General features: G+C 39.8%; 2 protein-coding genes across 2 annotated transcripts in view; both read left to right on the forward strand.

Moving 5' to 3' along the window:
• The first annotated feature begins 921 nt into the window (after positions 1 to 921).
• Positions 922 to 9,206, forward strand: surf6.L (surfeit 6 L homeolog). Its single transcript, NM_001088413.1, has 5 exons — positions 922 to 992; positions 3,984 to 4,086; positions 6,458 to 6,631; positions 7,906 to 7,985; positions 8,504 to 9,206. The coding sequence occupies exons 2-5, from the start codon at positions 3,993 to 3,995 to the stop codon at positions 9,179 to 9,181; spliced, it is 1,026 nt and encodes a 341-aa protein (NP_001081882.1). The 5' UTR covers positions 922 to 992; positions 3,984 to 3,992; the 3' UTR covers positions 9,182 to 9,206.
• An 11,603-nt stretch (positions 9,207 to 20,809) lies between these two features.
• The window catches only part of abo.2.L (ABO blood group (transferase A, alpha 1-3-N-acetylgalactosaminyltransferase; transferase B, alpha 1-3-galactosyltransferase) gene 2 L homeolog), a 36,036-nt gene continuing 32,208 nt past the window's right edge, over positions 20,810 to 24,637 (forward strand). The window contains exon 1 of the mRNA XM_018229525.2: positions 20,810 to 20,898. The gene's annotated coding sequence lies outside the window, so the exon portion shown is untranslated. The remainder of the gene's footprint in view (positions 20,899 to 24,637) is intronic.

Here is a 24,637-nt window from a genome sequence, read left to right on the forward strand (position 1 = left end):
TTGACCAGCAGAGAAGCGGATGTTAATAAAAAGGTTAATTCACTGCTCTTTCTTACATTCGAGTCCTGCTACTTCACAGAGTATGAGCAGGTTGCAGACACTTAACAAAAACCAAGATACTCCTACTATAGAGATGCTGAACCTTTAGGCTGGTTCAATAAGTTAAGTATATAAAATATGGCATATTAATTTTTAGTTCTCCACAGAAACAACTCCATTAACAGGGAAAACCTGTCAACGGGCTTTTTGGCTCTTGCTCTGTGCCTTCATTTTGACGAATTTGGGCCTTAGCATAAAAAACTGGCATGCTCTATTGCCACTGCTGACATAAGAGCCAAAAAAACTAAATATCAGTTATATATTTTACCCATTATTTTTTCCTAAAGTAGCCCATACTTTGTTCCTAAATTGTAACAGGACCCCAAAATGGCAATCTTCACAGACTCTCTTTTGTGGCCCCAGAATCGTGGAACTGACAGGGAACCCGCACATTTTAGTCAAGACAAAAATAAATTAAAACCTTTTTCAATTTATTTTATTTCCTCCCTGACACAAACAATAATGACTTTCAGAGGAATTTCTATAGCTTCAGTGCCGGCTATTAGGACATTGCCAACATTAAGTGGCACAAATATGAGGAGCAGCGAACACTTAGAATGACTTAGTATTAGACTTGTCTGGCAAATACCACAGAAAAAGTATTTTTTGTTTGTTTCTCCACTGGAAAAAAAATTAGGATCTATGAGCACTAACAGACAGTGCCCGCTCGTCCCTCACACTGAGGCGCTACGCGCAACGGCAGCGCGCTTTATATCCCTTGGAGTCGTGGTCTCGCGAGATGAGAATCGTGACGTCGGGAGGTTAGCAGCCCGGAAGGAATATAGGAGTAACGCGTGAACTGTACAGCGAGACTTTTTAAAGCGTGATTGCGGGGTGGTGTGTAGGTTGTAAGCTCTCCAGGGAAGGGGCCTGCTTCTATTCGGCACTTGAGTGTAAATATATCTTTATACTGTATATAAATTGTCATTTTCCATTATTTTGTCCCCATCCTCTTTATTATTTATTGTTTCATGCACAGGCTCAGCCCCTAGGTCAAATATAGATATTATTGTCCGTGTCCGTATATATAGGCATTGTGAAATGACCAGCGCATGAAATGTTCACAATTTCTATATTTAGATTACACTTCCAGTTCTTTACTCTTCTGCTCTTTATAATTTGTCTTCATGATCCCCTTTAACTCCTGCTCTTTATAATTGGTCCCCATGATCCCATTTAACTGCTCTGCCCTTTATGATGTGTCCACACGATCCCCTTTAACTCCTGCTCTTTATAATTGGTCCCCATGATCCCCTTTAACTGCTCTGCCCTTTATAATGTGTCCCTTTAACTCCTGTTCTTTATAATTGGTCCCCATGATCCCCTTTAACTGTTCTGCCCTTTATAATGTGTCCACACAATCCCATTTAACTCCTGCTCATTATAATTGGTCCCCATTATCCCCTTTAACTGCTTTGCCCTTTATAATATGTCCACATGATCCCCTTTAACTCCTGCTCTTTATAATGTGTCCCCATGATCCCCTTTAACTGCTCTGCCCTTTATAATGTGTCCCCATGATCCCCTTTAACTCCTGCTCTTTCTAATGTGTCCCCATGATCCCCTTTAACAGCATGCACTTTATATTTGGTCCCCATGATCCCATTTAACTGTCCTGCACTTTATAATATGTCCCCATGAATCCATGTAACTCCTGCTCTTTATAATGTGTCCCCATGATCCCCTTTAACATCTGCTCTATATAATTGGTCCCCATGATCCCATTTAACTCCTGCTCTTTATAATTTGTCCCCAATATCCCATGCATGAGAGCATGTAACTGTCCTGCTCTTTATAATGTGTCCGCATGATCCCCATTATTTTGCCCCCATCTTCTTTGTTACTGCATTGTTTCATGCACAGGCTCAGCCCCTAGGTCATATATAGATATTGTCCGTGTCTGTATATATAGGCATTGTGAAATGACCACCGCATGAAAGGTTCACAGTTTATAGATTTAGATTACACTTTCAGTTCTTTACTCTTCTGCTCTTTATAATTAGTCTTCTTGATCCCCTTTAACTCCTGCTCTTTATAATTGGTCCCCATGACCCTCTTTAACTGCTCTGCCCTTTATAATGTGTCCACATGATCCCCTTTAACTCCTGCTCTTTATAATATGTCCCCATGATCCCATTTAACTCCTGCTCTTTATTATTTGTCCCCATGATTCACTTTAACTCCTGCTCTTAATAATGAGTCCCCATATTCCCCTTTAAAGTGGACCTGTCACCCAGACATAAAAAAGCTGTATATTAAAGTATTCATAGCTGTTGTAAACTCAGGCAATTACTTTCACCCATTTAGCACTTACTGGATGTCACTGCACTCCCCACATCCCCCCAGCTTTCTTCACCATTAAATTGTGTAACCTAACCAGTGCATGCGGATGTACATCAGGTCCCCCATTCTGGTGCACAAACAAGATTTTGAGATGATTTAAGGCTTGCCTCAATAACAGTGTCCACAAAATGGCTCCTGCCTGCTTGCTATAATTATTATTTCCCAGACCTAAGGAAACAAGATTCATATTATTCATATAATGCAATTAAAGTGTATTTTGCTTGAGTAAAGTGATAAAATAGGATTTGGAATAATTTTTTCAGACGACAGGTCCCCTTTAATGTTGTGACATTTCTAAGGCTCATTGTCAGATAAAGCACAAGAAGCCCTGCTGTATTTTAGCTTTGGTGGATGGATTTTCTTTTTGCTCAGTCTGCTTTTCTCAATCACGTTTGTTCTTCAACCAGCCATAGGCATTGTAACTACAGTGTTACTGTCTTTATACTAACTTTTAATATGACGAACATGTTGATATTCTGATAGAATTTGATTGAATCAGTTGATCTTCACTTTTTATACTTGATTTTTTTCTGTTATTCTGATTCTTGTTCAGTGACTCATCATTTGGTATTTTAGCAGCTCTCTGGTTGCTAGGGTCTTATTTAGCCTAGCAACCAGGAAGTTGTTTGAACACGAGAGAGAGGAATATAAATAGTAGAGGGCCTACATAGGAAGATAAAATGCGATAAAAAGTATCAATGGAATTCTAGCCTTTTGGAGCAATCATTTTTGGCTGTCGGGGTCAGTGACCCCCATTTTAAAGCTGGAAAGAGGCAGACGAGAGAGGCAAATAATTAAAAAAAAAACCTATAAAAAAACAAAAGCGAGCAAATATATGAATAATCATCAAGAAAACATTGTCAATACAGCTATATAATTGTTAGAGTGTACTGGATTTCCATCTCGCATAAGCCCCCAAAATGCAAGATATAAAAGCAATATATAATTAAAAGGGTTGTTCTCCTTTCAATTAACTTTTAGAATGATGTAGAGCGTAATATTCTGAGACAATATGCATATGGTTTTTATTTGTGAGTTTAAAGTTATTTAGCTGTTTATTCAGAAGCTCTCCAGTTTGCATTTTCAACCATCTGGTTGCTAGGGTCCAAATTACCATATGAAATAGGGCAGGACTGAATAGCAAGATGAGTAATAAAAAGTAGCAATAACAATATGAAAGCTGAAAAGAGGAAAATAATAACAACACCATTAAAAAAAAAAATGAAGACCAATTGAAAAGTTGCATACTAAAAGCTAACTTAAAGGTGAACCACCCCTTTAAAAACCATATAAATAAATAGAGGGCCTACCTATAATTTTACAATATTAAAAAAGAATTCAAACATTTTCAAAGGATTTTGCCAGGAAAATATATAACCTCTATTTTTTGAGTTTTCCGGAAACTCAAAATCTATTGGCCTCTAATTGGACAACCCCGAATCATTGTGACTATCGTTATCTATTTATATTTCGGTGAATTAAATTTGCACTATGTAAATTTAGAGCCCTGTAAATGCCCTTTGTATTTTCTTTGTCTATAGGTGAATATAATGGCTTCTTTGGCTAGCAAGGATTCTTATCTGCAAAAACTTGCCAAGAAAGTCTGCACACAGCCAAGTCAGGAGCCGCGGAAAAGAAAGAACGGTAAGCAATGAGCATTACTGTGCTTTTCTATAGTCTTTGCCAGTTTTTTTGCTGAAGAATATTCACTGTTTCTGGATTTCCGGAAACTGGAGGGAAGGGATCTTTTGTGTCAATGTTATGGAAAAATGAATCATAAGCAGAAGCACCAGTCTCTCCAATAAAATAACCTTTATTTCAACTTAAGGCCCAGATGACAATAAACACATTAGTGCCGGCAAAGTAACTTCAAACAGGCAAATGCTTGTGTTTTATTCACGATAGGTTATTTTCCCTATTGCACATAATAGGCAACTCTGTAACCAGAACTCACTGGTCCGTTGACAGTGCCATGGCTTCTGCCACATCCTTTCAGTAGTCAAGACCGCCAGTGCAGAGATTAGGAAAGGACGGACAAATACTGCTTCCCATGGCAAATTACATTTACAAATAACTTTTAAACTAATTAATTTCTTTATGACATTTATATTGGAAATGTGATAAAGGTATAGGATCTGTTATTTAGAAACCCGCTATACAGAAAGCTCTGAATTTTGGAAAGGCCATCTCCCATAGACTCCATTATAATCAAATAATCCAACTTCTAAAAATGGTTCCCTTTTCTCTGTAATAATAGAACAGTAAATTGTACTTGATCCCTACTAAAGATATAATGAATCTTTATTGGAAGCAAAACCAGCCTATTGGGTGTATTTAATGTTTACATGATTTTCTAGTAAACTTAAGGTATGAAGATCCAAACTACAGAAAGATCTGTTATCCGTAAAACCCCAGGTCCCGAGCATTCTGGATAACAGGTCCCATACCTATATAACATTTTGCACATTGTGTTTGAGTTTACATATCCTTTAATATTGTTTGATGTGACCATATACTGGTCATTCTAACCCAACTATGTTGTTTGGTTTGAGACAAAAGCAACTCTAGCCTCTTACATGTGCAAAATCCTTACATTACATATTTAAAAACCTCCTCACTGACTTTCATGCACCGATTGATGGTCTGAAACTAGCACAGAAATTGTTTGCATCACGTCATTGGTGCATGAATTTGACCCTGCATAAGAACCGTTCCTCCTTCTATTAATGGATAGGTTTGTGTTGCATAACTGTAAACAGACTGATTCAGTAAAACACTACAGAAGGTCCGAACAGCTTAGTGGAAGTGTGGCCCAAGAAATTAAGTACGCTATGCTGTTAATATATGTTATTTGAAGGTAGGGTGAATGCTTTGTAAATAGGCAGAGGCTGATTTTTGTGCTGGCAAAGGCTAATTAAAGAAAGATTCTACAAAGATTTCTTGATAGTACCCCAGGGTCAGTTGCATGTACTATAACCCAGAATGCATGGCAGGATAAATGCATTAGGAACTTTATGTAAAATCCATTCTAAAATACCTTGCGGGATAAATGTAGTGGCAGTTTCAAATAATAATACCCCAGAACACATGGCAGGATAAATACAGTGCAAATTCCATACACCCAGAAGATATGGTGCCTAATTAATGTATAATACCCCAGAACAAATGGCAGGATAAATACAGTTCCAATTCCATACACCTATAAGACATGGTGCCTAATTAATGTATTATACCACAGAACTAGTGATGGGGGGGGTACCCCCATTTGCAAGTGGCGGGCGAGTCCGGGTCATGCTCTTCTTCCTGCTCTCCCCGCCTACCACCTTGCACTGCTGGTTTCCCATTATAGCCGCACGCCTGCTCACCCCTCCCCTTTTGTTATGTCATCAGCGGGGCAGTATGGGTCTATAAAAGGATCCCAGATGTCGGGCGCAGGTGGAGGGAGGCTATTGGGTGGGTCGGGTATAACCTGACCAGCACATCACTACCCAGAACACATGGCAGGGTAAATACAGTGACAATTCTATACACCCAGAAGACATGGTGCCTATTTAATGTATAATACCAAAGAAACCACAGCAAGATAAATATAGTGCCAATTCCATATGGTATACCCCAGAACATGGCAGGATAAATACAGTGCCAATTGCATGTATAACACACAGAACACACTGCAAAATATTTTTAGTGCTAATTTAATGTATACAGTAGAACCCCCATTTTACGTTTTTCAAGGGACCAGAAAAAAATGTAAAATTAGGGAAATGTGTTATGCATAATATATAGGTGGGACCACAAAACAACAATATAAAATGAGGGAAAACTTAAAATCAGGTGATGTAAAATTGAGGTTTCACTGTAATACTTTAATCCTTAAGGCCTCCTTAGCCTTCATTAAAATCTGCATATGGCTATCTGTATTCTTTTGAAGTGGTACAATTTGTTCTAACTCTTAATATTCCATTCTACTAGTAATATCACTTCTCTGGTGCTTAATTCAATGGTTCTTTTGCAGAATTTATAAAGAGAGATGGATCTGAAGAGCCTGGACAGCCAAATAAAAAGAAGAAAAAGAAGCCCCGTAATAAAAAAATGAAGGCTCAATCAGATAAAAGAACTTGGAATGTCCCGCAAATAACATCCAATCCTCAAAAACTAGCCAAGAATGGACAAACCCCCTCCAGTACAGGTAACATGGCTGTAGATTAGGACAGATCTTGCCATACTGATATCAGGGTAAACCTATAGCATGTTGTTCTGTACTTACTGATGTGGCAGGTTGGATGCAGGTTCTCTGTACAGTTAGAAAACAATTTACAGCTTATATATGTACAGCTCAAAGCCTGCTGGGAATGATAGATGCTGTATTCAAAGAGTATACCTTTCATCACTTTTAAGAGAAATTATTGTGTTTGCCTTATTTGTTGCATCTATATAGGAAGTCAAAGCACAGACTGACTGGCTGAAATCTGTTGCATATAATTCAAATTTGGGTATTCTTCTGAGATTTACTTCACTTAACTGCTGAAATCAGACACTACCATGTTCTCTGCATCTAATGTATACAAGTAACAACCTCAAGTATTGAAAAATGTCTCATCCAAACATAACTTGTAAAACCTGATTGTGCTGGATACAGTGATTGGGGACCAATCTAATCATTTTGATTTGAGGCACTGCAAATGATCCAAGTATAGGAGAAGGAAGAGGAACTCCAGCAGTATTACTGCAAACAACTTTTTATTCCAGGCAGTTGTAAACACAACATGTTTCGGGTTCAATACCCTTTATCAAGTGAATGATTCACTTGATAAAGGGTATTGAACCCGAAACATGTTGTGTTTACCACTGCCTGGAATAAAAAGTTGTTTTGCAGTAATACTGCTGGAGTTCCTCTTCCTTCTCCTATACTTGGATCATTTGCAGCAGTTGCAGCACAGAGCAACTTTTAAGGAATTGGACGCATACCATTTGGAAAAGCTGTGCTAACCACCACCCCCTCTTCTATTTTGATTTGAGGCACTGCAGTTTGTCCAGTCATGGGGATGGTGAGATATATGTAGGTTCCTGTTCCACCACAACGTCACAAAAGTTATCTGTTGACTGATTAGTTAAAGCTTTGTGACTTGATTTTGTTCCCACTTTTATTTAGTATACAGGTATGAGACTTGTTATCCAGATTGCTCAGGACCTGGGTTTTTATATGTTAAATTAGAACCTGGCGGTAACTTACGGCAATTAACAAATGTTTGCCTTAATTGTACTACTTGCTGGCAAAGAAAATCTAATCATTGGTTGCTATGGGTTACTGCCCAGTTGCATAAATTAACCAAATTTCTCCTACAACTGATTATAATAATTAAAACAAGTTGAATGGGGTTTCAAACCAGTTTTTCAAGCCATTCTTTAGTTTAACTTGGGTCCTCTTTTGGAGAAAAAAATCTTAATCTTTTTCTTAATCAGGCACTGCTGCAAGTTCCTTCTCCACTGTGGATATTTTGAGGAAGCGACTACAGGAAAAGATACAGGAGTCTCGTAGTCAGGTGAGGGTAAATCATTAAATCTTATGACTGAATAACCGTATAAGCTGTTACTTTTTTTTAGCATGTCAGGTGAGGGTAAATCATTAAAACTTATGACTGAATAACCATATAAGCGGTTACTTTTTTTTTTTTAGCATGTCAGGTGAGGGTAAATCATTAAAACCTATGACTGAATAACCATATTAGCTGTTACTTTTTTTTTTTTTAATATGTCACGTGAAAGTAAATCATTTAAACTTATGACGGAATAACCCTATAAGCTGTTAATTTTTTTTTTTTTGTATTTTGATAATTTTCCACTATAGGTAAAGTTGTGTCTTGTGGGCTGACCCTGGCTAGTGATATTTTTTTCATTATACCAACAGATTCTATTTTATTTTAAGTCATTCATCAATTGCCATAATGCAATATGCTTTTTGACATTTTGGTCAGTGGGAACCTTTGACTTCCCCTTATTATTTACAGAAAATATTATTTGGTATCGCATTCACCAAGTATTGTTTTTGTATTTAATGTAGTTGTCCAATAAATCTCTTACCCCGGAGGATGCTGAGAAGCGGAGGCAGCGCAGAAAGCAAGAACGAGAAAGGAAGAAGAGGAAGAGAAAGGAGCTAAAGAAGAAAGCAGCACAAGAACCAGAAGGGAATGAGGTTAAGGACACTAAGGAAAGTCCAGAAACCACCAAGGAGAAGGACCCAGTACCAATAGTGTTTAACAATGTAGAAGTTAGTGATGAACTGCCCAATAAAGTGATGCAAAAGAAAGCAAAGAAAGAAAGGGTGAAAGGAAACATCACCCCAATGACCGGGAAGAATTACAAACAGTTGCTCAGCCGCCTAGAGGCCAGGAAATGCAAGCTGGAAGAATTAAGGGCAAAAGATGAAGGCAAAGCCAAGGAGTTTGAATCAAAGATTAAGTGGACCAACGTCCTGTACAAGGCTGAAGGTGTGAAAATCAAAGATGACGAGGGAATGCTGAAAGCTGCCCTGAAGCGAAAAGAGAAGAAGCAAAAACAAAGGGAGAAACGCTGGGACAAGCGCACTGAGCTGACTGCAGATCGAATGCAACAGAGACAGGATAAGCGGCGCCGTAATATCATGAAAAAGAAGCAGGCCAAGGTGGACAAAAAGAAAAACAGAGCGAGGAAGAAAGGTCGCATCTTGCCTGAAGATTTGGCCAAAGCTAATTTCAAATAAACGTGTATGTAAAAAAAAAAAAAAACTGAATTTAATAATTTTTATACTATTAAACCTCATTTTGCTTGTTTTCAACATTGAATTTGATTGCAAAGCTGGATTCTTATTTAATGGGCTTTTTTTTCTCAAATTTTTTGACCCCTACTTATTATGGACTTGTTTCCATGTCACTGCCTAGATACTATGGTTATGAGTTAATCAGTAGCCTCTTGGGAACTGTTATTTTTACTCCAAGCAACTGCCACACACATGTCCTAGTAGACTTGTTCATTTGTAAGGGGTTATAAACAGTTTGCGGAGCAGGAATTATACAGCAGGCCCTGCAACTACTTGGGAACCTGGCACAGTCCCACTTACTGTATACTAGTTATAACACTGCTGTGTGCACTGTAAGTGGTATCTTATCTGTTCATGTCACTACATGCACTGAACAGGTGTGATTCAAATTGGCCTTATGCCCACAATAAAAAACAGCCATATATACCATCAGCCTTAAAGGGATGGTTTTCACCACTGTGACTCAGAAACAGTAGCCTGTCCGAAAGCAGTTCCATCCTGAAATGCTGGCTCTGTCTGAAATTTTACATGGTAGAGTGAATTATAAGCAGTGTAATTTAGAAATAAAAACTACACCATAAAAACCATGACCGAATTCCTTTAAGCTAACCCTTAATATGTTATAGAATGGCTAATTCTAAGCAACTTTTCAACTGACCTTCATTTTTTTTTAAATATTTGCATTCCTATAACTCCTTCCTACTGTAGAAAGGTGGTCACTAACCCCCATCTATAAAAAACAAACAAATGCTTATATTTCTATTCAGGCCCTCTCCTATTCATATTCCTATTCACATTCCAGTCTCTTATTCAAATCAGTGCATGGTTGATAGAGGAATTTGCACCCTAGCACCCTTGAAATTGCAAACTGGAGAGCAGCTGAATAAAAAGCTAAGTAAGTAAAAAAACACAAATAATAAAAAAATGAAAACCAATTGCAAATTTTCTCAGAATAACCCTCTCTACATCATAATACAAGTTTATTTAAAGGTAAACAACCCCTTTAAGGAGAATCGTAGAATCACTTGGAGTTCCAACAGGTAACAAATGAAAAGTTACCGGCCCAGAATAGCAGTTTGGATTTTTAGCAAATGGCAGAGGTGCTGCTGTAAGATGCCATAGACCAGGGGTGCCCAAACTTTTTGCAATGAGGGTCAGATTTGGTGAGGTGAAAATGTGTGGGGGCTGACCATTCAGCCCGACATTCTTTGAACCATTAACATTAAATTACAGGAATTGCGTAGCAGTAATATTTGGGCACATTAGTGAAATGATCTGCCACTTGGTCTATATTGCTGCCTGTGTGCTGAAGGTGTTAGCAATAGACACGTACTGGAATGTAGTGACGCCATACTAATTTAGTTTACTGTACTGGCACGTCAGTACACCTATTGACACCTTCAGCCCTAAAGAAATATGCGAAAACAGTGCATCTTGACGTGCCAGCACGTGGCTATTAGTAACACCTTCAGCACACAGGTAGCAGTATAGACCAAGTGGCAGATCATGTGCCTTAATATTAATGCTATGGGATTCCTGATCGCACTGTGCTGGGGGGCCCTCATTATTATTAATTTCATAATGGAGGCTGAGGGCCGGTGTAAATTTGAAAATGAGCCGCAATTGGCCCCCGGGCCGCACTTTGGACATGCCTGCCATAGACAGTCAATATTTAGTGGGTATGGGGCGGCTGTTTGTCCACTTGGACTGTCAGGGCATATGTTGAATCCCAGTCCAGTCCTAAAAAATAAGCCCTCAGTGTAAACGGGGTGTAATTTAATTTTGAAGGGGACCTAAACACTCTAGAAAACTTGAGGGTACATTAACCAGGAAGTAAACTGTGATCTGCAGCCATAGCAACACACACGCGAACGCATACACACACACACACACACACACACACACTCTCTGTCTGTTAAATGGTGTCAACGGGCCACAGTTTTACTTTGGAAGATAGTTATTCCTGTCAGTGTTTCTTTATATTTGTTGTGTTTTATTATTGAATACTGATTTTTGGATTGTCATTTAGAGCACACAGCAAGTACACAGCAAGTAGTTAGTTGACCCGTCACACTACCTAAGCATGCTAGAGAAATAAGGCACTGGGCGTCAAATCGGTCATATTGTTCCCCTAAGTACAATACATTATGATGATATTGTCACGACTAATGGGCAGTTTGTGCAGTAGTCACTAGCATTTTGACTAGAGGCCTAGGAGGAGGCTGCTTAGGGAAGCAAGAAAATTGGAATCCGTTAATGATGGACCAAAGGGCACTCTTGTGTCATCCTGCACATGTGGAATTGTAGTGGCTTCCGGACGTGACTTCACACCTCAATCATTGAGGCAGCGATCAAACGTATAGATTAATGACTGCAGAAAATATCCTGTCTTCTGTATAGTTTGTAATAAATTTGTAAAAAGGTGTTTGGCCTTTAATTTCTCCTCAGTGTTCAATGTAAGCTCCAGGAAAGGTGTTGATAAGCAGAGAATGATTTCTCTGTTTAAAGACTTTAATAGCCGGGTACTCCAATCCAGTGGTCCAGCTCACATGTTAAAGCTCACTTTCCACATGAAAGCTGTCCTGTGGAAACGTATTTAATTCTAATGAGACTGTTAGAAAGTTCTCTCAAAGTAGGGCACAGAGCAAGAAGATTACCTGCCTGTGTGAGAAACTCGCAGAGGGGATGGGGGTGCTGCCTGTCACTGTAAGGGACAGAGGGAGCCCGTGACCAAGTGACATTCTATCTGAGTGAGACATTGAGGAAAAGCCAGATGGCTGAGCAATCCCCCATAAAGAAGTATAGTGAAAACGGGTATTTAGGCTATCACTATTACAGCTAGGTGGGAACCCTATATGAGGGTATTGCTTTTTGTGAGGGCAGAACAATTCTTTTTTACATGAAAATAATGTTTCCAAACTATCCCTTAATGCAGGGTTGCCCAAACTTTTTGCAACGAGGGCCAGATTTGGTGAGGTGAAAATGTCATTCAGCCTGACATTCTTTGAACCATTAACATTAAATTACAGGAATCAAGTAATCGTAGCAGTAATATTTGGGCACATTAGAGAAATTATCTGCCACTTGGTCTATACTGCTGCCTGTGTGCTGAAGAGGTTAGCAATAGACATGTACTGGAACGTAGTGACGCCATACTTCTTTAGTTTACTGTACTGGCACGTCAGTACGTCTATTAACACCTTGAGCCCTAAAGAAGTATGTGAAAACAGCGCGTCTCTATAGACCAGCAGTATAGACCAAGAGGCAGATCATTTCACTAATGTGCCCAAATATTACTGCTATAGGATTCCTAATCGTACTGTTCTGGGGGGCCTCATTATTATTAATTTCATGATGGAGGATGAGGGCCGGTGTAAATTTGAAAACTGGCCGCAGTTTGGACATGCCTGCCTTAATGTATATTTATGCTGTGCTTTCGCACAGCTTTGTCTTTGTGTCAGCCCACACGCAAGCAACCAATCAGCAATGATCTTACTGCAGAGTGCACTGCAGATTAGCCAATGAAAGTAAAGCTGTGATGCAATAGCCAAGCCCTCCCAAGTGCTGTGGAGAAACCCTTCATTTCAGTTCTGTGGCATACTGGTAGAGGGGTTGAAACTGATCAGTGTTATTACCCTCCCAAAAATATGGAATGAAAATCTGTTAAAGAGTGTTTGCAGATTTCAGAATAACACAACTGTAAGAGTGCCTAGGCTGTGTGTATAGAATATTCTCAAATATAACCTTGCTATGATCTTAGGGGGCCCAGCCTGAAGGCCTGTTAGGGGGAGATTTGGGGTGAGTGTTTATTTGTACCCTGGGTACCCCTGGAACTATAGCAGGGTGACACCCCAATGTTTCTATATATCTGTAACCTTGTTATGAAATAAGGGGGTCCAGCCTGAAGGCCAGTTAGGGGGAGATTTGGGGTGAGTGTTTATTTGTACCCTGGGTACCCCTGGAACTATAACAGGGTGACACCCCAATGTTTCTATATATCTGTAACCTTGTTATGAAATAAGGGGGTCCAGCCTGAAGGCCAGTTAAAGGGGAGATGAAAGGTCATATCTTGCCAGAAGACTTGGCGAAATCTAATTTCAAATAAACGTGGATGTAAAATAAATGAATAAATACATTTTTATACTATTTCACCTTCTTTCTGCCTTTTTTCCAACATTACATTTGATTGCACATCTGGGTTTTTAGTTAATTTTTTCCCCACTATATTTGTCCCCTACTTTCATGTCACTGCCTAATTACTATGGTTATGTGTATCAGTAGCCTCTTGGGAACTGTTATTTTTACCACAACAACTGCTGCAAACATGTCCTAATAGACTTGTTCATTCTTAAGGGGTTCTAAACAGTTTGTGGATGAGGAATTATACAGCAGGCCCCGCAGCTGCCTGGGAACCCGGGACAGTCCCACCACTACTGTATACTAGTTATAATACTGCTGTGTGCACTGTGACAAGTGTATCTTATCTGTTCATGTCACTACATGCACGGAACAGATGTGATTCAAATTGGCCTTATGCCCACAATAAAAACAGCCATATATGCCATCAGCCTGAAAGGGGTGGTTTCACCTTTGAGCTAACCTTTAGGGGAAAATTCACTAAGCAGCGAAAATGCGCTAGCGACGCCTTCGCCGTACTAAGCCGCACTTCGCCAGGCGAAGTTTCGCCAGGGCGCCGCTAATTCACTAAAATCCGAAGTTGCGCTCAGGGAGGCGAACAGTAGTGAATTTGCGCTAGCGTTAATTCGTCAAGCAAAGCAAAGTTACCCTAGCGATGCCTAATTTGCATACGGCGCCAAGTTAAAGTTGAATGGACGTATATGTAGCAGCAAATACATTATACTACACAAGCCTGGGAAAATAAAATAGAGTTGTTATTTTGCCCAATACATGTGCCCACTGTATAGTTTAGGTGCCATATGTTAGGAAATGTAGGGAGGAAGGAGGGTACCCCCAAAAAAATGTACGATCTTTTTCAGCCTATCACCCTTAAAAAGGGTCTTAGGGACCCTATCTACTCTATTGCACTTCGTCTGGTCTCAGTTGGCAAAGGCAAGTCTGGCGCAAGAGTTAACGTTCATGAAAATCCGCAAGTTAGTGAATTAGCGTAGTTACGTCCCTTCGACATAGCGCAACTTCGCCTGGCGTAAGGGTGCGAAGTAGCGCTAGATTAGGTCCACTTCGCTAGCGAATTAGTAAATCGGTGAAGTAACGAAATGACATCACGCTGGCGAATTTGCGCTAGCGTTAGCCACTTCGCGCTTTAGTGAATTTGTATGTTATAGAATGGCTAAGCAACCTTTCAACTGGCTTTCATTTTCTTTCAGTTTTTTATAGTTTTTGAAATATTTTGCTTTCTTATAACTCTCACTGACCCCATCTAAAAAAACAAACAGACAAATGTTTAGCTTTCTATTCAGGCCCTCTACTATTCATATTCTAGTCTCTTACTCAAATCAGTGCATGATGCTAGGGTAATTTGGACTGAAATTGCAAAGCTGCTGAATAAAAAGCTAAATAATTAAAAAATCACATATAAAAAATTAAATCTAATTGCTAATTGTCTCAGAATATCACTCTCTGCATCATACAAAAAGTTCATTTAAAGGTGAACATTCCCTTTAAGGAGAAACACAGAAACTCTTGGGGTTCCAACAGGAAACAAATAAAAAGTAACAGGCACAAACTGGCAGTCTGGATTTTAGCCAATGACAGAGGGGCTGTTGTAAGATGCCATAGACAGTCACTATTTAGGGGGTCGGTGGGGGCTGTTTGTGTACTTGAACTCTCAGGGCATATGTTGAATCCCAGTCCTGGCCTAAAAGATAAGCCCTATTTGTGAACAGGGTGTAATTTAATTTTAAAGGGGACCGAAACACTCTATAAAACCGCCCGATGTACCCTAAAGTTTTCTTTTTAGTCACAGATGCAGGATAATTCACTTGTAGGAAGGCTGCTGACTAGCACTAAGTCACTAAGCCATCTTGTAATTATATTACATACAAAGATATATGTACCAGGCTGCCATTTTAATATGCAGGAAGTAAACAGTGTGATCTGCTGCCGTAGCAACACATACAGTATACACCAGGAAGTGCTCTCTCTCTGCTAAATGGTTTCCTCCAGTCTTTTCTCAGTGGGGCACAGTTTTACTTTGGAAGATAGTTACAGTTATTTCTGTCAGTGTTTCACTATATTCACTGTGAAAATGAACTGAAAATAAACATCATTGATGCCATCTGTGGTGTTTTTTATGCAAGACTGATTTTTGGGTTGGATTGTCATTTAGAGCACACAGCAAGCAGTTAGTTGACCCGTGCCACTACCTCAGCATGCTAGAGAAATAAGGCACTGGGCATTAAATCGGACTTATTGTTCCACTTAGTACAGTACGTTATGATGATATTGTCATGCCTAACGGGCAATAGTGACTTGCATTTTGACTAGAGACCTAGGGGGAGGCTGCTTGGCTAAGCAAGATCATTGGCATCAGTGGATGATGGACCAAGGGGGAATCTTGTGTCATCGTGCACATGTGGAATCGTAGTGGCTTCCGCACGTGACATCTTACCTATGTCATTGAGGCAGCGATTAAATGTATAGATCATTGACTGCATAATCTCTGTATAGTTTGTGGTGTATTTATTTCTCCCCAGTAGTCAATGTAAGCTTCAGGAAGGGTGTTGATAAGCAGAGAATGGTTTCTCTGTTTAAAGACTTTAGTAGCCGGGTACTCCAATCCATGGCCGGAACTAGGAGGAGGCAGAAGAGGCACGTGCCTAGGGTGCAACCTACCCGTATTCCGGCAAGTGTTTCCTCACTCTCCATCAGTTGCGCATGCCCTCGGTTGCGTGTGAATGCGCGCGCGTCCTAGGCTGCGCACACCTGCAGCGGGGGGGGGGGGAACTCTCTTTATTGGAACTCTCTTTCCACAGGAAAGCTGTCCTTTCTAATGAGACTGTTAATAAGGTCTTTCAAAGCAGGGCACAGAGCAGGAAGGATACCTGCCTTTGTGAGGAACTCCCAGAGGGGCTGGGGGTGCTGCCTGCCACTGCAAGGAGCAGAGGGAATCCGTGACAGAGTCTATCTGAGACATTGAGGAAAAGCCTGGAGGCTGAGAAATCCCCCAAAATAAAGTATCTTCAGAACAGTGGTGACCCTAATGTATGCATTTTTGCTGGTAATCCACAAGGGGCCCACTTTAGCATAGGAACTTATCAAATGTGTGAAGGTAGTGCCCAGTGGGCGGGATTTACTTTTATGATTTGTGTTTTATATCCTGATATGGTCACCCCCTGTGTGTAAATAAACTGCCTTAAAGAGAAGAAAGTGTGTGTTGTGGATCCTGCAAGCTTTCACGTTTTATTCATACCAAACAAGTGAAAGTTGTGCTCATAGTTGTGGCCTTTTATTAGCCACCAGTGGGATCACCTGGTTTTTATGTTTGCTTTTCACAACACAACACACACATTAACATGCACAAGAATTACTATGACAATCCAATAGCAGTTATACATCAAAGCAGGTCATCAAATAGTATAAATACATCTCATAGATCAACAGGTGGGCGAGGGGGGGGCACTCCGGACTAACTGAAATTGTTAGGAATTATCAAATCTAAGGAGCTGACTCTGGGTTGGCATCCAGCCAGGGGTCCCAGACCTTTTCTAATTTTTGGGGACAACGTCTGGCTATATATGTGAGTTTAATGACAGGCAGTTTATTATTTACCATCTGTACCCATTGTTGAATTGTTGGTGCTTGAGGGCTCATCCACTTCATTGATACAAGCTTCTTTGCATAAAAATACACTGTTTTAACAGAATTCTAGTTTTATTCAGGGGGACAAACTCATCCACTAGCCCTAAGAGGCACATCTCCGGGGTTAGTACTCCCAGTAGGAGGAGCTGGTCTGTAAGATATTTTATCACTTTGGTCCAATACTCTCGGACTGGCGGGCAGGTCCACAACAGGTGGAAGAACTCAGCATCCGGGGCCTGCCCATCACTTTTAGTCTCAGTGGGGTAATATAGGTCCTATGCATTATTCTATATTGAACCATCTTATCCCTGGTAGAGATCAGGAAGTCATATACTCATATACCTCTATAGTATCATCCCACATTGCCTTATCTAAATAAGGTATATCCACTACCCACTTGCTCTTTACCTTTTTGAATGGATCTCCCAAAGCAGGGATCAGGGATTTGTAGAGGTCAGATGGAGCTAGGGTCCCATAGTCTTCCTTCATACTGGGGAATCAAAGTAGCGGCTGACTGTGAACCAAATTGGGATATAAATGCATGTCGGAGATAGCGATATAGCTGGATCGTGGGTTGATTCAGTTTCTCTTTGAGTTGGGCCAATGTAGGGAAGGTGTCATTGACTAACAAATCACTTAAAGGGATACTGTCATGGGAAAAAAAAAAAATTTCAAAATGAATCAGTTAATAGTGCTGCTCCAGCAGAATTCTGCATTGAAATCCATTTCTCAAAAGAGCAAACAGATTTTTTTATATTCAATTTTGAAATCTGACATGGGGCTAGACATTTTGTCCATTTCCCAGCTGCCCCATGTCATGTGACTTGTGCCTGCACTTCAGGAGAGAAATGCTTTCTGGCAGGCTGCTGTTTTTCCTTCTCAATGTAACTGAATGTGTCCCAGTGGGACATGGGTTTTTACTATTGAGTGTTGTTCTTAGATCTACCAGGCAGCTGTTATCTTGTGTTAGGGAGCTGCTATCTGGTTACCTTCCCATTGTTCTTTTGTTTGGCTGCTGGGGGGGGGGGGAAAGGGAGGGGGTGATATTACTCTAACTTGCAGTACAGCAGTAAAGAGTGATTGAAGTTTATCAGAGCACAAGTCACATGACATGGGGCAGCTGGGAAATTGACAAAATGTCTAGCCCCATGTCAGATTTCAAAATTGAATATAAAAAAATCTGTTTGCTCTTTTGAGAAATGGATTTCAGTGCAGAATTCTGCTGGAGCAGCACTATTAACTGATTCATTTTGGAAAAAAAATTTTTTCCCATGACAGTATCCCTTTAAGTGCCGGATCCTCAGTTTAGGCCAGTAGTGGCAATAGGTGCTGAAAGTTTGAGTTCCTCCATAGTGGGGTATACGGCGAGGGCTTAGGACTGTTTTGGGTCATCATTTAAGCAATAGAATTCTTAATGAATCAGATGGAATTTGAGTGTAGGACTGGCAAGATACGGTATGACTTTGAAGTAGTTGGCCAACTTAAATATATTGCAATATATGGACAAACAATCCCTGTTTTGTTTAAAGGGTAAGGCATTTTTAGTAGATGTATGCATAAAATGTCTCAATGTCTTAAATATATTGATAATGGGTTGAGTGCAGAGGACCCCTTGTATTTGTCTATACGTTTTATTCATACATATTGGTGGAAGCTGCCATATAATTTCCCATAGGCAGTATGAGAGTAGGGTTATGACCTTTTTAATAGAAGAATACTGGCTTGCTGTGCTTGGAGGTGTTTGCCTGATGATGTAAGAGGGGTGGATACTGGACAATTGGGACAGAATAAATTAAGACTATGAAGGAATTGGCCAAAACAAGAGAGTGTTACATATCACAAAGTACATTGCCACTACATTTGTAATACAATATTTTATTATTTAGGCTGTTGCAATATCAGCTATGTGGGAACCCTATATAAGGGTATTGCTTTGTGAGCACAGAACAATTCTTTTTTACATCAAAATAATGTTTCCAAACTATCCCTTAATGTATATTTTTGCTGCCCTTTCTCACAGTTTTGTCTTTGTGTCAGCCCACACCAAAACAACCAATCAGCGAAGAGCTTGCTGCAGAGTGCACGGCAGATTATCCAGTAAAAGTAAAGCTCTGATGCAGTAGCCAAGCCCTCCCAAGTGCTGTGGAGAAAATCTTCATTTCTGTTCTGTGGCATACTGGGAGATGGGTTGAAACTGGTCAGTCGTATTACCCTCCCAAAAAGTATGAAAAGCAAAACTCCCCAGCATTCTGTTACAGGGATCATTATGGTCAAAAAGTGTTTGCAGATTTCAGGCTAACACAAATGTAAGAGTGCCTAGGCTGTGTGTCTAGAATATTCTCAAATACAACCTTGAGCTAAGGGGGCCCAGCCTGAAGGCCTGTTAGGGGGAGATTTGGGGTGAGTGTTTATTTGTACTCTGGGTACCCCTGGAACTATAGGAGGGTGACTGTTACCCCAATGTTTCTATATAGACAAATAGATAGCGATAATAATAAGGTTTACTTAAATGCAAGCAGGACTGCAATAACATCCGTACATTTAGCACAGTCAGGCAAACAGTTTGAGATACAAAATATGTGGCTCCTGCTGCTGTATATGTTACATATAGAGTGTTACAAAAGAAACCCTGCCTTTCCGAGCCAAACAGTTAAAGGGACAAGGGTATGCCAGCATACATATGCTGCCATAGTTTTATGGGATCTCTCTGTACAGACTATGAGCAAACTTAGGGGTTGTTCCTGTTGAATTGTGCTTAATACAGGGGAATACGGAATACCTATGATGCCATAGTTTTATGGTGTGTCTCTATACAGGCTATGAGCAAACTTAGGGGCTGTTCCTGTTCAATTGTGCTTAGTACAGGGGAATGTCTATGCTGCCATAGTTTTATGGTATGTTTCTATACAGGCTATGAGAAAACTTAGGGGCTGTTCCTGCTGAATTGTGCTAAGTACAGGCGGATACCTATGTTACCTTAATTTTATTGTGTCTCTCTGTACAGACTATAAGAAAACTTGTTCCTGCTGAATTGTGCTTAGTACATTGAAATACCTCCTATGCTGGTATAGTTTTTTGGTATAATTGTGTATAGGCTATGAGTAAACATGTGGAATTGTTACTGCTAATTCAAGTTCTTAGTATTCTTTACAAACTTGGCATCTATAAGGTAACTCCTTATATGGGTTTTATAACATTATAGGAACGTTAATAAGAAAGTAGTCAGCTTTGTAATACTTACTGAAAACCATTAGGACTTCTCCAGTTTAAACTGGATATGGGTATTACCTAAAATATTGTATATGGGTATTGTATCAAATTGTATTTTGAATATTAGAACAAACAACACATGACCACTAGATTACGTGCTTGTTATCTCTGTGTAACACTAACCAATTCCCAATTCACAGGTGTGTGTCTATATATATATATATATATCTGTTCTATCAGGTTTACAAATATTGGGTAACATTGGTGAATCAGCCACAGATCAAATATACATTATCCGAAAATCTCATCTTATGGCTGAGTCCCCTTTGGTGCTGCTTGAGGTCCTACTTGGATGGGGGGATGGGGAAAGCATTGGGTTTATACACAAACCACATTCAGATTATTTTCCATACATATTGCAATTTGTAATAAACAAGTAATCTGCAATTTAAAAAATGAGAATCAAGGTGGAGCTTTTGGATTTAATGATAATTCTCTGCATTTTCCCTAGGACAACCAATAAAATCCCTTTTTTTAAGAAAAAAAATGGGTGGGGGAGGAAATGATACCACATGTGAACTGACGAAACCTGTTGAATACCTCAGAGACCGGGGAAGAACATTAGAACATCTTCCGACTAGACACACCGATTGTCTCCGCTTCTGAAAACTGTGAGTACCTTTTGCCACCTTTATAAAAGCCCCAGCTTAGTAAAAAAAAAACAGAAAAAAAGAGAAGATAACCAAGAAGTACAAATATTTATTGTTTTTAGAAATAATTGATAGTGTAGAAACAACAAAAAAAGGCAAAATATTTACAAATAAATACAGGTATGGGATCCACTATCCAGAAAGCTCAGAATTAAGTAAAGGCCGTTTCCCAAATAATCCAAATTTCCTATTTCTCTGTAATAACAGACAGTAGCTTGTACTTGGTCCAAACTAAGATATAATTAATCCTTATTGGGAGCAAAACCAGCCTATTGGATTTATTTAATATTTACATGATTTTCAGGTAGACTTAAGGTATGAAGACCCAAATTACTGAAAGATTCATTATCTGGAAAACCCCAGATCCCGAGCAGTCTGGATAACAGGTCCCAAACCTGTATGTATAACAGAAAATAACAAAGATCCATTATCCAGAAAGGTAATCTCCCAAATAATCTAAATTTCCTTTTTCTCTGTAATGATAAAACAGTAGCTTGTACTTGATCCCAACTAAGATATAATTAATCCTTATTGGAAGCAAAAAATTTATTGTGCTCAAAATTTCATTGATAATGTAGAAACAACAAAAAAATGCAAAGTTTTTAGAAATACAGGTATGGGATCAGTAAGGTAACTAGAGGGGGGTGAGCCCTGGTGCAGGATGTGCAGCCGCCCCCCCCCTCCGTATGCAATTTTCTGTATGGAAACAGCAGTGCACGAGCTGCCGTGGGGCCCTGAGGGGGTGCGTGGCCTGGCCCAATCGCACCCCCTGCTCCCCCAGTAGTTCCGCCACTGTATGGGATCCATCATCCAGAAAGCTCTGAATTAAGAAAGGCCCAAATAATACAAATTTCATTTTTTTCCGATAAAGCAGTAGCTTGTACTTGTTCCCAACTATAATATAATTAATCCTTATTGAAAGCAAAATCAGCCTATTGGTTTTATTTAATATTTATATGACTTTCTAGTAGACTTATGGTATGAAGACACAAATTACAGAAAGACTTATTTTCTGGAAAACCCCAGATCCCGAGCATTCTGGATAACAGGTATTATACATTGCCGGTTTCAATTTTAAATTTATATGCAAATTTAAATTTATATGTTTTTTGTCGTAATTTCAGGCTGCTATATAACCAAAGATATTGTTTTTGACAAAAGTAATTTTAAAAAAGCTTCATTATTCATATACAGGGTTACTTTTTAATCTTTTTACTTTTTAAATACTTTTTAAATGATTACATTGTAAATTATATTTGTTGCTGGGGAAAAGGTTTTTTCTTTTTAAATTAAAAAGCTCCCCAGCCAATTTACACAGTTTTTATTTTCACACTGAACTGTTCCTTTAAAATGTTTGAGTCTCCTTATTTTGAAAATCCCCAGGTCCCAAATATACCAGATAATATACCCCCATACCTGTTTCAGGAAATACTAGCCGGTGTAATTTCTTGTCTGTCTTGGATATTCCACCTGTTTGCACCTTTTACGTATGTCTCCCTGACATTATCTATTATCTTTGTGTCGCTTCCTGCTCACACCCTCCTCTTTTGCTTTTCCCACTCCTTCTCTGGGCACCCTCTCTGTAAAGTATCCGCTAACTACTTTGCAATGTGTAAAAACTAATTATGGTATTTATGTACAAGGCACCTTTTTATTTGTATGCTTTATTGTTTCCCTTAGTCAGTACATTAAATGGGTATAGCTTATTCTAGCTATCTGTATAACAGACCATTCAGTTCCAGTGGCTGGACAGATCCTATCTGATCCCCATTGTAAGCAGCAGTTCTGTCGTGCTTTGTGGCAGCTGAGATTCTAGCTATCTGTTTAACAGAGCATTCTGTCCCAGTGGCTGCACAGATCCTATCTGGTCCACAAAGTGAGCAGACGTGTTTTGTGGAGCTCCTGTGTGGTGCAATTTCCCCTGGCCCTCTAAGGGTCTGGGGGGCAGCTTTTTCCCTGTTTTTGGGAACTTATTTCCAGCCCTTTCTTACTTTTTTATAAAATGGAAAGAAGAGTTTCATTCCGTGTGAAGAAAGAAAAAGTAGTTGCAGAAAGAAGGAAAGGATTGAGACAGAAAATGGAGGTGGAGAAAAGTACAAGCAAAGCTAAAAGCAGCAGGAATAAGGTGGAATACAAGAGAGACAGTGAAAGTAGTGGGGAAGAGGAACTGATGGAAACAAACTCTCAAGCCATGTCAGATGATTTGGAAAGAACTCCAGTTTTATTGTCTGATATGGATGTTTCACAAACAAGCACAAGTATCCCTTTAAGCATGCCCCCTTTACTTTTATCTGGCTCCGGAACCTCTCAGAATGCCCCTAACAGTTTGATGCCTGTTACTGATGTCCCTGTGGAAGTTTCCTCTGAGACAGCGTTGGTGGGCGACAGTGGAGAATGTGAGAGCCATGAGAGGAGCGGGACTTTCAGTGTTGGTGTGGAGAAGGCGGCAGTAATGGCGGCAGGTGAGACAGAGCAGACCTGTGATGTGAGTGCGGCGCTTACCAGTGAGTCCCTAAAGCATTGCAAGGCTAGCAGTGCATGCTGGGAGAGAGACCCGGAGAAGGGAACACGTGATGCGGAAGTGGCTGCAGAGAATGCTGCGGATTGTGCCTGTGGAAGCCTTGCTGTGCAAATGGCTGAGGGGGCCTTGGACTGTGCAGAGGAGCCCAGAGTTAAGGTAGGGGCAAAGGGTGCTGTGCAAATACATGGAGACTGTGTTACTGCAGAGAGTAAAGACATTGATTCTTGTGTTGATTCCACACGGATTGTTGCAGCTTTAAAAGCTATGGACTCGCTTAGAAAGAGAAAAAGTAAACTAGAAAAAGACATTGAGCTGGAAATTGCAAACCTTGCATTTACTAAAGGATTGTTAAGGACATTACGAATAAGAAAGCTGGCAGAGAAAAATAAAGAGTTGGAGGAGATTAATGAAGAAATAGGAAAAATTATGCCAATTATTAAACCCTGGGAAGAGACTTTTCAAAATAAAGATCGTTTTGATGAAATGAAAAGAACTGCAGAAAAAGTGAAATCTGTTGCAGCTGCGCATTTGGACTCTGTGCATATGGGGGAGGGGGAGGGAGCAGAGAAAACACAAACTGTTGTTGTTGTTTCTACACCTGTCCCTTCTGTTTCCAACCCTAATTGCTCTGACTCTAACCTTGTTGCTTCTAATCAAGGTGCTTCTAATTCTATTGCTAAAAACACCAACTTTTCCAACTTAAATTCTAATGTTTCTGCTACTGGTGGGATTGCTCAGCTTATACCTTCTGGCAATGGAATGGTTAATGCAGTGAGTGGGGGAGGTGCGGGAGTTAATTCTGCTGAGCAAAATCAAAGGGCTGCACAGGTAAATGATGCAGGTGATGTGCAACAGGGAAGCAAAAGTTTTTGGGAGAAGAGAAGATTTTTTGTGAGGCAGGAGGAACCCATGTATGATGGCACTGTGTTTAAACGAAGGAATGTTGTTAAAATTAAATGGGAAGGAGAAAGGAAAAGTGCCCAGGCAGTAGATTTGTCTGTAGAAATCTGATAAAGGAATCTATGGGGTTTACTCCTGTTGATGTGAATGCCTTTATTGGGGTTTCAGATGTGGAATTTGAGTTCAGTTTCAAGTTGTCGCAAGGTTTGGACAGATTTTGGAATCTATATCAGGAAAAGAGAACATCCTCAGTGTGGGAAGGTTTCATAGCAATCCCAG

This window comes from Xenopus laevis, chromosome 8L, assembly GCF_017654675.1.
Source record: "Xenopus laevis strain J_2021 chromosome 8L, Xenopus_laevis_v10.1, whole genome shotgun sequence".
NCBI classification, from domain to species: Eukaryota; Metazoa; Chordata; class Amphibia; order Anura; family Pipidae; genus Xenopus; species Xenopus laevis.

Coding starts and splice junctions, on each gene's coding strand:
- surf6.L (NM_001088413.1), top strand. CDS start 3,993: ATGGCTTCTTTGGCTAGCAAGGATTCTTATCTGCAAAAACTTGCCAAG. Junction 4,087..6,457: donor GCCGCGGAAAAGAAAGAACG/GTAAGCAATGAG, acceptor GTTCTTTTGCAG/AATTTATAAAGAGAGATGGA. Junction 7,986..8,503: donor TACAGGAGTCTCGTAGTCAG/GTGAGGGTAAAT, acceptor TATTTAATGTAG/TTGTCCAATAAATCTCTTAC.